Raw genomic sequence first — 12,997 nt, 5'->3', positions numbered from 1 at the left:
AAGATAACTCTGGCGGCTTTGTTCATGCAATTTGTACGACAATTGCGTTGACTAGTTTTGAAATTTCCCGTTTCCTTAAGCGTCCCAATAAGACGAGGAGACATTAGTCGAGAATGTGGGTTCTTGAACGGATATCGCTCTCTGTAGAGATTATCTGCTTGAGTAGCATTACGACTACCTTGAACTATATTAAAAGAAATGAAATGATACTGCATTTTATATTTAAGGACTACTGTAAGCTTCATATCCTTCAGAAGTACTACAGTACTTCACTACATTTACCCGCATGGTAAATAAGAGAACGTTATTGCAGTTACTATTCTGATATCTTACATTCTCCATACATGAGTAGCATTTGTATATGTTCTTCGTTAGCAGACTTTGTACTTGCACAAACCTTCAATTGAAGACGGTAGGCTGTATAACAGTTGTACGTTTTCCTTGTGTTTCCACTTGTTTACTGTCAGCTGCAGAAAGTGGACGAGCTATGTTAGCCCAGGTACCTGCATCGTGGGCTGTTATAAGAGAGTCAAAGTCAATTTAGTGTTTTTCACAGCTCTTGAGGAGAGAAAGCAGATTGCCGAATGAAAATATAGGGTGCTGTTTAAAAACGACCTACTGCTATTAATATCTTCCAAATGAATGAAGTTACAAGGAAGGCACTTATGCTGATTAATGTCCCCCTGGCAGAAACACCATTTGCCTGACACATTTTTTTTTAGTTTTTTTAATTTTCCTTCTGGGCAAAAATTTATTTTGTGTGATCAAGATAGAGGAGACAGACTGTATGTAGGTTCCTATCTGATAATGGCATCCTATGGTCCTGAAACCGGCCATTCGTTAAATAAAAGCCTAAATAAAGGTGGCTCCTGAAAATATTATCATCTTCCACACATCTGTATACACAAATTAAAACAAAATCGAGTTTTGCCATCATAGTTGAAACACTCTCCAGCTTCACCACATATTCTAACAATTTACACTGACAGATAACGACAGAAAGAAAGCAAAGGGAGTGTTGTTCTTTCCGAGGAACGCAGTCCCCGCCTTCCCCTGACCGAGCCTCTCTAGGGGCAGACCAGCCGGATGGGGAGGGGCGTTTGGGGTGCTGGGAACGCGGGGGGGGGGGGGGGGGGGGGGGGAAGGCCTGAGCTGTACTGCTTTCCCCAGCAGATGACGTGCAGCAGCCGGGGAAGGGTGTCGTGCAATCCGGGACGCCAGCTGCTCCACGATCGATACTTCAAACGACTAGTATGCGAGTGGATGACTGGCAAAGATCGGTGCTTGCCACATCAGCTGGAAATTAATTATTTATTGAAGAATAAAGTCCACTTCAGCATGCAAAGCTGAAACCGGAGAGTGAATAAGGCTGGTACATTAACCACCACAAACATCGAAAAGTCAATGGCGTTTTTGAACGGGCCAAATACAGCGTCCGAGAGATAAAATACTGCATTATGAAGCCATATTAAAAATTAATTTGTATATTTTGCCTGCCAAGAGTTAAATAAGTTTTGGAATAACAAGCAGGTCATATCGATGATGTCTCAAAATCAATAGAAAAAATGTCAATGACTGTCCGTGGGGGAAGCTCCAACAAGATGTCCCAGTGGCTCGTCATAATTAGAAGCAGATGTCTTAGGAAGAAAACTCACAAGTTGTAAGGAAACCAGAGCATGAAGGTTACCTTCAGAGCACAAAAGTTACAGTATTCAACATTATTACGTAACAAATTTATGGATCCACGGACGCTGGCACTTGGCTTTCAGTGCAGGGAGCTTCACGTGTTCCGTACTGAAAATCATCTATACCAACCTTCTGGGTTAGTCTTCAATCTACGAGTCGTTCCCATTATCGGAACCCATTGGCCATTGGTCGAATTCTAATAAGATTTGGCGTATCACGCAGTTCACCGAGGACGAGATATCATGTATGTATGTAGAAGTATGTATGTATTGAACTGGGGACCTAGAAACGACGGAGAAGCTTCATCCCGCCATTGCCCTCAGTAGTACACAACCCGACAATAGGCTACAGCAGTTCACTCACCCCACCTTAAGCTGTCGACAGGCGTTGATATACCTCAACGGGGACAGTTGAAAATATGTGCGCCGACCAGGACTCGAACCCAGGATCTCCTGCTTACATGGGAGACGCTCTATCCATCTGAGCCACCGAGAGCACAGAGGATAGTGTGACTGCATGTCCGAAGGAACAGATACCATCTTCATATAGTTAAGGCTAACCGGACATTGACCTTCTTCTCCTGTGCTGGGTGCACACGCATTGCCCGTACAGTACAGTAATTGACTGAAAATATTTGAGGCTGTAGTGTGTAGGAGAAAGTAAGTTTCCATAATCCGATAATACCAAAGAAAACGAAGTTTACTACTGGTTAGAGGAGCCCGAGAATATAGGCAACTTCACTCTTTATTTGTTTCAGTAACCGCGGCAGAGCAACGCGTAGAGTGCTCCGCAGAAACATTAATGATCTTGTATGTGAAACATAACGAGAACTCTAAAACTAAAGGTAAAAGTTGTTTCTATAGAAATGAACAAATGGAACCACGAAAATCAAGTGACACTGTGCAACAGTACACCTACAATTGTTAAACTTTACAGATCCCTTGTGGGAAATTTTCAGATGACACAATGCTCTGTTTCATGCCTCACAAAAACGAATAAAAACTTGTGGTGCTGCAAATATTAACATGTTGCAGGAGTCTGAATAAAAATTAGGGAAACAGAAGAACTAATGTAACTCTTCAGGCTTTCCCGGCGATCTAATGACGTCTTGGGTTTTCGGGTGTTCTGCCGGATATCAGCGTCGTACTTGCACGATATTTCGGTCACGTAGTTCGTAACCTTCATCAGGTGCGACCTGAGACTGCTCCTCGAGTGAACCTGGTCCAGTATTTATGCCTATGGCCTTCCCCCTCCACCAACGGCTGCAGGCGCTTCCTCTGTGGTCCGCGCCCATTCCCTGCGACCTGCTGCTCCGTTTTCCGTCCACGGACGTGGAAGTACGACGCTGATATCCGGCAGAACACCCGACAACCCTAGATGTCAGAAGAACTAATGTATTTCAAAAGCCAGCTTTAAAACGAACCTGCAGGGAATTAGTAGGAATGAAGATCGTAAGACATGCGCTGTAAACTTAAAATTAAGCTCAGTTGTTAACAAGCATATTTCCACACTTATTATCTGTTTTGGAATGAAAACTAAGAAATAAAACACAACTGATGTATCAAAAAATCTTAGATCACAAGTGTCATTAAAATATCTATCAGGAATAAATGACTATAAAAAATGGTAACAATAACCACATACGTGCAAGTGCTTTCATGTTGTAGAAAATCTTTATTGACAAGAGTTGTCGAATAATGAAAAAGATCGATTTCGACAAAAAAATTACATGAACAATCATAAGGACAATTAGGATCATTAAAGAAACTACATCATGTGATCATTAAAGAAAATGATAGGACAAAAATAACTAGTTTTTTTAACAATAGTTTCACAAACACAGAACAGGAATTCGGTACAATCATCTTGAAAGAACTGAAATATATGCGACAAGCAGGACCACAAGCCTTCAGTCGCTTTCATGATGCACCAAATTCTCCTTGATGAATCATAAAATAATTAAACTGTCTCAAAAGTAAAAATGTTCATAGTGTTGATTATATTTTAAGAAAATTGTTAAACATCTGTTCTTGGTCGTATATTTAATGCACTACTTTCGCAAGGCATCTCTCCTGAAAGACTATGGATGCCATTTTTAGATCGTTTTTAAGAACAATTACATAAATATAAATAGCTATTGGGCTGTTTTACTACTGACGTTCTGAAAAGTTTTTGAAAGTTCATTTATCTAAAAACGACTGAGCATATCTTTGTATATGGGATTTTGATTAATCACCTTCTGAATGACAAAAGGAATCTTGCGCCTAAAACAGCATCTACCATTTCACCCAACATGCAATAAAAAAGTTTTTGATTTTGCTGAGCAACAGTCATACAATAATTTTTAAATTAACGCACCCCCATTTGATTGTATTATTGTTTATTTAATCACGACACTGGTTTCGGCCTTTTATGCAATTTTCAAGTGATTGAGTTTATGTCATTAATATATATTGCATTCAGTCACTTGAAAATGGCATAAAAGGCCGAAACCTGGGTCGTAGTTAAATAAACAGTAATACAATCAAATGTCGGTGTGTTCATTTAAAAATGTAATAAAATATTGGAATGATAAAATTTCACTTAGTGGATTTTTATGATTCGCGCTAATAGGAGGCCGAGAGTCATATTAGACAGGCCGAGTAGTTTTCATGCTGAACTGCTTCCTAATTAAGGACAAAGGATTTGATATTGGGTCTTCTCCTGCCCTTGCTGTATATAAATAACCTCCAACGTCAGTACCTGAGGAACAGCATGTCACTTTCCTGAAGAGACCTACGAGCTCACGGAAACAAAGCATAGCATGTTTTCACAATCTAAAAAAAGTTCACATAATTCGAAATACTCGTATATAATGGATTGGTCAAATAATGTAATAGGCGGAAAGAAAAATACGGGACCCTCAACTACTGCACAAGGACAACAGAAGGAAAACAGGATCAAACGTAAAAACATAAACATACGGCCCATGTTCTTCATCTATACACTCATCGAAGATCCTTTTTCGTGTTGTCATTTCTAGCCGATGATTATGATTCGTCACTGACCACTTTCGTCAACTCTACCTCTATAGCGTTGTTCTACATTTTTCTGTGAGTAGATATTTACTGAAAATGTTTAAGTTCTCAGAAAAATTACGCGGACACTGCAACTACACACGTGCAGATGGCGAGAAGTGACAATGAGAGAAAGTCGTTACAACATTGCGGGAAGGTGAAAAAACAATACATGATGCTCAAGATATGATTTTTGAACAGTTACATAACAAGAGACAATCAGATAAAAACATATTTCATACAGATGGCTTATAATCTTATAGAGTTGCAGCAATTCAACTGGCATCATATGTATGTGTATTTCGTTGTACCAGTTAAATACATGGCTTCGTTGTACTAAACAAAACTGAGCTATTTTATCACAGTATGTGTATAATAATTAGTAACGTATAGTTTTTAATATAGTGCCATTAACTGTTGCCCTTAAAACTGTTATCCATTACATCTTCTTGTGGTATCGTATATCTCTTCCTACTAAACAGCGTTAAGGCATTTAGATTTCCTCGCGTCTCAAACCTTTTAGGTCAAACTGAAACAGGTGATAGTAGGCCCACAACCAACTACATTGTGATATGGAACCAATGGTCGGAAACACATATTTATTGTGTTTCGGACATACACGGCGTACAGCGCATAACGATAATGTAGCTCATAAAATGGCTCTGAGCACTATGGGATTTAACTTCTGAGGTCATCAGTCCCCTAGAACTTAGAACTACTTAAACATAACTAACCTAAAGACATCACACACATCCATGCCCGAGGCAGGATTCGAACCTGCAACCGTAGCGGTCGCGCGGTTCCAGACTGTAGCGCCTAGAACCGCTCGGCCACCTCGGCCGGCTAACGTAGCTCATAGTAACTGTTCAAATTCACGACCGCAAGTCTCACCATATGCATGGCAACTGCGCAGTCTCGAAGATTCTGGCGTCTGTTGTACCAAGAGACAGGCAGGTGAACCCTAGTAAACAGGGCTTCATCGGTTTCTACACGAGTTTCATATAGCAGGATCTCAACGTTGCCCCAGAGGAAGAAGTCCAGAGGTGTGAGATTCGGCAATAGTACTTCTCCTTCCAATACAACAAGAGGATACGTGTTGTTCAGGTGCTCTCGGGCATTAACATCGAAGTGGGCTGGTGCACCGTTGAACCCACATCCCTCTGCGGACAACAAGGGGTACAGTTTCCAAGAACTGTGGCAGCAAATCCCGCAGGAACACCACGTAACGGCGGCCAGTTAAATGAGGAAGCAGCAAATAAGGTGCTGTTAGGTGATCTTGGTTAATACCCGCCCGTACGTTGACAGAGAAGCGTTGCTGGTGGCCACAGACTTGGGTGGCGTGGAGACGTCCTCACTTGAGACAGGGCTGCTGCGGCTGTTGAAAACAATATCACGGATGAACGAGGCCTCATCCGTAAACAATACAAACTGTACGAAGTTCAGTACTACAGCACTGCGGTGGATAATCCGTTGACAGCAGTGAACGCGAGGCTCAAAACAAGTTTGTCCCAGTGCTTGCACACGTTCTTCATGATAGCGGTGTAATATCTGATCTACCAGTACTCTCCACACTGTATCCCTCGAAGAGTACGTTTCACGGTCAAGTTGACGTGTGGTTATTGCTGGGTGGTTGGCCAAATGATTCAACACCATCTCCTTAAAGTCTGATGTTCGGGCATACCTTTGGCAGGAACCTTGGCTGGCTCTCTGTTGCGTGAACGACCCCGTCTCTCGTAAGATGGTAACCACGGGGATAAACTTCTTCCAATTAAGGTGACGCTTGTTTGGGGAAAACGTCCTCTGTACATTCTACATTCGCTCTGCTTTACGGGCACTGCGTCCTGCCGCACATTACGTTAAATGCATGTCTGCCAACTCCAGTGACGACTAACATTCCACCTTTGACTACGCAGTACACAGTAACACCCTTCACCATGGACACATCACAAGCTGTCTGACGCAATGGAGAACTTACACCAGGGACAGTGGAGTGCGTGCGGCACAGGTTAATGCGCCGGTGGGATGCATGCACACATGTGCTATGAGCGAAGTTGCGTACAGTACGTCCTTTGGTGGTCAGGAGTGTACGCTATGTTTCACCCGCTGCCCGTTCCGTTATACAACAGTCATCCTCGATCTTCGCTTGAGCGCGGCTGAACTGCATGCTCCGTTGCAATACGTGTATTGAGATTGGAGGTCGTCGCTTTGAACAATTGCTAAGAGCTACGTTATTGTTATAAGGTGTACCCTGTGGATGTCCAAAACACAGTAAATACGCATCTCCGATCTTTGATTCCATATCAGATATAATCAGTTGGGAACCTACTACCACCTGTTTCAGTTCAACTCAGAAAGTTTGAGAAACCCTGTATTATACGGTTCGATAACGTTGTTTCACCAGAACTCACGAAGGTTTATAATGCTAAAATTATTTGAATACATGGTTATCAAATTCTTTTGCTCTATAACTGCAGTTACTCCATAACTGGAAAGAGAATGTGCATTTGATAACATTTTCCGGCGTTGACTGCGAAGAGCAAGCTACAAACGCGGACAAGAAAACGTCTATCCGGCTCGGACGCAGTTCCATTTTATTTGCCGGCAGCGTAGCGCGAGGCTCTTGATACAATGCATCTCAACTGTATCTCTTTTTTCCCAGGTCAGGTGGGCGCTGCCATTCCTGTACATACGTTAGTACAGAGAAGTGTTCGATTTTAAGGATTTTGTTCCCCTTTGGATTAATTTTAATTGTTAAAGCAAAAGCTCATTGAGACAGAATAAACGCACTAATTTCTCTCGTGATTTTCAGTAAGTGAGCAAACACGAGTGGGAAGTATTGAATCGACAGCCAGTATTAAGATGGAGAAGAAGAACATTTATTAGCGACACGGGATAAGGAAAAAACACAACCAAAAGCGAGAATTGTTACATCAGCGTCCGAAACCCAGATCTTATTAAACAACCAGGCGCAGACGCGCCACACAAGAAGGGAAAACTGGACTGTCTTCCAGTCATAAAATTATTGATTGTTCGGTACAAAGCAGGAACCCCTTTTTTTGCAATTAAAGAAGAGATATGGTTAAGCATAGCCTCACATAGCTCCCGAATGGTGTCCTGCGCACATGCTGTTGTTTCTTTATTAGGAAGATTGGCCAGTCGTGAAAAACTAAACGCTCCTATATGGACTGTGCTTCAGTGTAGTTAGTACGTGACTTAATAATGGCTCCAACACGCCCCATAATCCGCTGGGAGGCGCAGGCTTTATCTGGATGCTTAAGGGTGTAGGATCTGCTCCAAAAAAGGCAGCAAAAAGGCTTAATGAAATATCACCATGTTAACTGTCTCTCTTCGACCATTTCATAGCTAGTGGTCAACCATAACGTCTGTTGTGTGGCATATATAGTTTCAACAAGTAAATACAACGCTGGCCTGTGTTTTCACGTGCTGAGCGAAAATCTTAAGGAAACCATCGTCTACTTTCAACGGGTATAGGTTTTCACCTGCTGAACCAAAGTTTTCATAAACTGTGATGACAGTAAACCTAAAATTGGCTCGTTACTGAAAACAAGAAGGCACGGCGCCCAGTTCCGAGTGTCTTCACAAAAGTCATAAAATTCAAATTTTGTAATCCATACTCTTCTAGATGTGGATCTGTGCCTATAGAAATAGAGTAGATCTTTTAGATGTGCTACTGATGTATGCTAGCAGGTAATACACGGAAATATGTATCTTTATTGCGTTCAAGTGAAGCACCATCTTTTCAAGAGGACTGTATTTAGACAATATAGCAGACCGTTCAGTTGCGTTTATCAGAACATCCAGTTTAGTAGATCGTTTAAGTCTGAACTATTTCGAATGATCGCAAATAGCAGCGCAGTGTTTTTTTTTTACGACTTGATCATTGAATTTTTCCTTAAAAAACGCAGTTCATGGGTGTGTCAGTGTCGATGCCTGACGGCAAAACCGCCTCTAATTAATGCGGTCTTTTGACGTTCAAAAGACTTAACGGGCGCGTTAAGTTTATTTTACAGTAAACAAAAGCACTCTGTCTTCGCGCCACGAGCGGCCTACCGGGACCATCCGACCGCCGTGTCATCCTCGGTGGAGGATGCGGATAGGCGTGGGGTCAGCACACCGTTCTAACGGTCGTAAGATGGTATTCTTGACCGAAGCCGCTACTATTCGGTCGAGTAGCTCCTCAATTGGCATCACGAGGCTGAGTGCACCCCGAAAAAGGGCAACAGCGGATGGCGGCCCGGATGGTCACCCATCCAAGTGCCAACGACGCCCGACAGCGCTTAACTTCGGTGATCTCACGGGAACCGGTGTATCCACTGCGGCAAGGCCGTTGCCTTATTTGATAGCAGCACTGTGTTATCCATAAACACACTTCTTCATACACATTGGCGATACTGACGTGAAACTTAACAAAAACGCGAAATTACTTAAGAGAAAAGATAAAATCTTTGAAAAGGTGGATGTAAAACAGCGACTGCGTTAGTAATTTCTTACAAGGGAACAGTAACATACAGAAATAGTCTGATAATACATTTCAAGAACAACAGATGATGTTGTATGGGGTTTCAGTTGGCGGCACCACGTGCCCACCAGAATTCGGCTTCAACTGTGGGACTGGTGGCAGCGTTACTGGGAATCCTGGTCCGAAAACAGAGGGGGCTCCAAACAAATCTTGCTACGGAAGCAGTGACACCCAGCAACAGCAGCAGCAGCAACAACAACAACAGCAGCAGCAGCAGCAGCCACCGCCGCCGCCACAGCAGCAGCAGCAGCAGCAATTCTACAAGAAGCCCAAATCACCTGAGTCGGCCATCGCTGCTGGCGGTCGCCTCATACCAAAGTCTGAAGTAGTGTCGGCTGCCAGTTGCTGTTCGGTGACCCTGAAAGTCGAGGCGGGTGCCGGGAGTAACTCGGAGCCCTACCTCAGCCACGACTCCAACTCGTCGTCAGTGTCGAGCATGGAGCCGCCGCCCCCGCAGCAGCCGGGCCCGCCGCCCATGGGCTACGGCATCGGCTACGAACCGCTGCCTCCGCCGCCGCCTCCGGTGGCGTCCGCCGAGGAGCTGTACGGGCGGTACGCGGGGCGGCCGGGCGGCGGGCCGGGCCCGGTGCCGGCGCAGTACATCGGCCAGGGCTCCCCCTACGATCCCGCAGCGGCCGCCGCTGCCGCAGCCGCTGCAGCCGCCGCAGCCGCTGGCTACGACCAGCAGCGCTACCCGCAGCTCTACGCCACGCCTACCACCTACCAGGATGACTACCAGCAGCATCCTCAGGTAAAACACGCACAAATATCCTCTTAGTAATTAGAGTTACTTGCTTCTTACATTTCTTTCTTCTTGAGCCATTCAGAGCGTGATAATCCGAGGCGGTGAAATCATTAGACATGGAGAACAACATCGAACCTGACAGCACTTCGGGAAGGAATTATTTATATCATTGCACGAGATATTTCGCAAGAGCTTGTCTACAATGGAACGTCTGCTTTATAACAGCTGAAGCAGAACTAAGCAAGCCACTCTCTTTAAACCAACAGAAAGATTCTGTTCCTGCGTTGACTCACGTCAGTTAAAAACACGTTCGTCTAATCCACCCAAGCGTGTACAGGTACAGCTGCCAATGCAGCTGCAACATGATACCATAGTTCATAAATAGTAGTGACTGGCGTATTGTGACGCGCCAGTTGCTCGGCCACCATTGACCAGACTTTTTCAATTGGTGAGAGATCTGGAGAATGCGCTGGCCAGGGCAGCAGTCGAACATTTGCTGTATCCAGAAAGGCCCATACAGGACCTGCAACATGCGGTCGTGCATTATCCTGCTGAAATGTAGGGTTTCGCAGGGATCGAATGAAGGCACGGGTCGTAACACATCTGAAATGTAACGTTCACTGTTCAAAATGCCGTCAATGCGAACAAGAGGTGACCGAGACGTGTAACCAATGGCACCCCATACCATCACGCGAGTGATACGCCAGTATAGCGATGACGAATACACCCTTCCAATGTCCGTTCACCGCGATGTCGCCAAACACGGATGCGACCATCACGATGCTGTAAACAGAACCTGGATTCGTCCGAAAAAATAACGTTTTGCCATTCGTGCACCCAGGTTCGTCGTTGAGCACACCATCGCAGGCGCTCCTGTCTGTGATGCAGCGTCAAGGGTAACCGCAGCCATGGTCTCCGAGCTGATAGTCCATGCTGCTGCAAACGTCGTCGAACTATTCGTGCAGATGGTTGTTGTCTTGCAAACGTCCCCATCTGTTGACCCAGGGATCGAAACGTGGCTGCACGATCCGTTACAGCCACGCGGATAAGATGCCTGTCATCTCGACTGCTAGTGATACGAGGCCGTTGGGATCCAGCACGGCGTTCCGTATTACCCTCCTGAACCCTCCGATTCCATATTCTGCTAACAGTCATTGCATCTCGACCAACCCGAGCAGCAATGTCGCGATACGATAAAACGCAATCGCGATAGGCTACAATCCGACCTTTATCAAAGTCGGAAACGTGATGGTACGCATTTGTCCTCCTTACACCAGGCATCACAACAACGTTTCACCAGGCGACGCCGGTCAACTGCTGTTTGTGTATGAGAAATCGGTTGGAAACTTTCCTCCTGTCAGCACGTTGTAGGTGTCGCCACCGGCGCCAAACTTGTGTGAATGTTCTGAAAAGCTAATCATTTGCATATCACAGCATTTTCTTCCTGTCGGTTAAATTCCGTGTCAGTGGCACGTCATCTTCGTGGTGTAGCAATTTTAATGGCCAGTAGTGTAAATCCCGACAATCGAAGGCTGTTTAAAACTTTATTATACTGCATCTAATACAACAGATAGCACACATCTCAGACATAGAATCTACATGACATCTTCCAATCATGTAAATCGATTGTTATTTATGTAACCGAACCATTTTTCATTAGACGTTCGGCAGCAAAGTAGCATAGATACAAATTATTTCTATCTTTCCAGCACTTTATTGAATGCTCTGGCGAACTTCTTGTGATGTATCCATAGATATCTTGTTAAATTAACCTGCACTCTATGTAACATTATGCCTCTCCGCACCATAACACCTGGATTCCTTGGCGCATTACATGTTTCCATCTCTCGACATATGAGGGTGCGTTCAGAATCACATCTCGAACTGAATCTGCTCTCATCCAAGAAGAAGAGCACGCGACACCACTTCTCGTTGTTCCAGTGCCTATACTCTTGGCACCATCGCAAACGTTGCCGCCGATAAGCGCGTGGCTACGGAACACAATGTACTAGTCGCTTGGCAAAGAGAGCACCCCCACACAGTCCCCGTGCCACCGCGGAGCGTGAGATTGCGTGCCTTACAGTCCTGTTAAATGTGGTTGCAATTGCACTTGATGTATAACGTGAGTTCCTTCTTGCCTGCTGCGCCATGTAGCGGTCATATACTGCCGTATCTCCTCTCGTTCAAGCAGCAGTGCCTGTGGTTAGGAACCTTTCCCACAGACGTGAAACACTGTTGTGAGCAATATCAAACTCTTGGACGACACTCCAGTTTCCCTATGATTCTTCCTCCTGTAAAGTCATCCATATGTTGTCTTTGGGCCATGTTGTAATGAAGGACATCACCATAGGGCACCGTTACTCCTCGCTGATTGACACACACTGTCCTTTCCCGTTCCTTGAACTGCCTCGTGCTGCGGCGTCAGCCACATATGGTACTACAGTCACGCTGACCTCATACCACATGATGTCCATCTTTCTGTGCACGACTGGGAGACTTCACTTTCATTAATGTCCATTGAGTTGTTAATCTTTCATGTTACTTTATATACCTCGTCCTTAAGTTTTGCATAGCAGTGTAGTGATGCAGTTGGGTTGCATTCTGAGCAGACAGTGACTAATTAGGAGTGTCTTTCTTAAAGGGATTTTTTACGTCTCATTATTCTACTTGTCGTTGTGAGATGTCAATGTACTTCCAATAGACACTGAAATTTTGTGTCATCGTCTATAGCTATAGGTGTGCACTCCTGTTAAACTTGGTACGTCTGTTCTTAGGGGATTTGGAATCTACTGGTGGTGCCATCAAATCGAACAAAATAAACGCTGGCGTAGTACATTCCAACCCCGCGCTTGTGATCTCGCCGTGGAGGAAACGTTAAAAATCTATATTTTTTTCTAGTGACTTGGGGAACACCGAGATTCGTGGAGCAAGGATTAACGCAGTGGACTCATACTCAAGGGTATCAGTGTT

General features: G+C 44.5%; 1 protein-coding gene and 1 pseudogene across 1 annotated transcript in view; one reads left to right on the top strand and one right to left on the bottom strand.

Moving 5' to 3' along the window:
• LOC124613988 (trithorax group protein osa-like) overlaps positions 1–12,997 on the top strand; it is a gene marked incomplete at its 5' end in the record, with an annotated part of 283,482 nt that overhangs the window by 81,925 nt on the left and 188,560 nt on the right. The window contains 2 exons of the mRNA XM_047142819.1: positions 7,402–7,406; positions 9,521–10,033. Of these exons, the coding sequence (XP_046998775.1) occupies positions 7,402–7,406; positions 9,521–10,033 (518 nt within the window). The remainder of the gene's footprint in view (positions 1–7,401; positions 7,407–9,520; positions 10,034–12,997) is intronic.
• Positions 8,978–9,095, bottom strand: LOC124552349 (annotated as a pseudogene).

This window comes from Schistocerca americana, chromosome 1 (genome assembly GCF_021461395.2).
Source record: "Schistocerca americana isolate TAMUIC-IGC-003095 chromosome 1, iqSchAmer2.1, whole genome shotgun sequence".
NCBI classification, from domain to species: Eukaryota; Metazoa; Arthropoda; class Insecta; order Orthoptera; family Acrididae; genus Schistocerca; species Schistocerca americana.
This window is presented reverse-complemented; position numbering and strand designations above follow the sequence as displayed.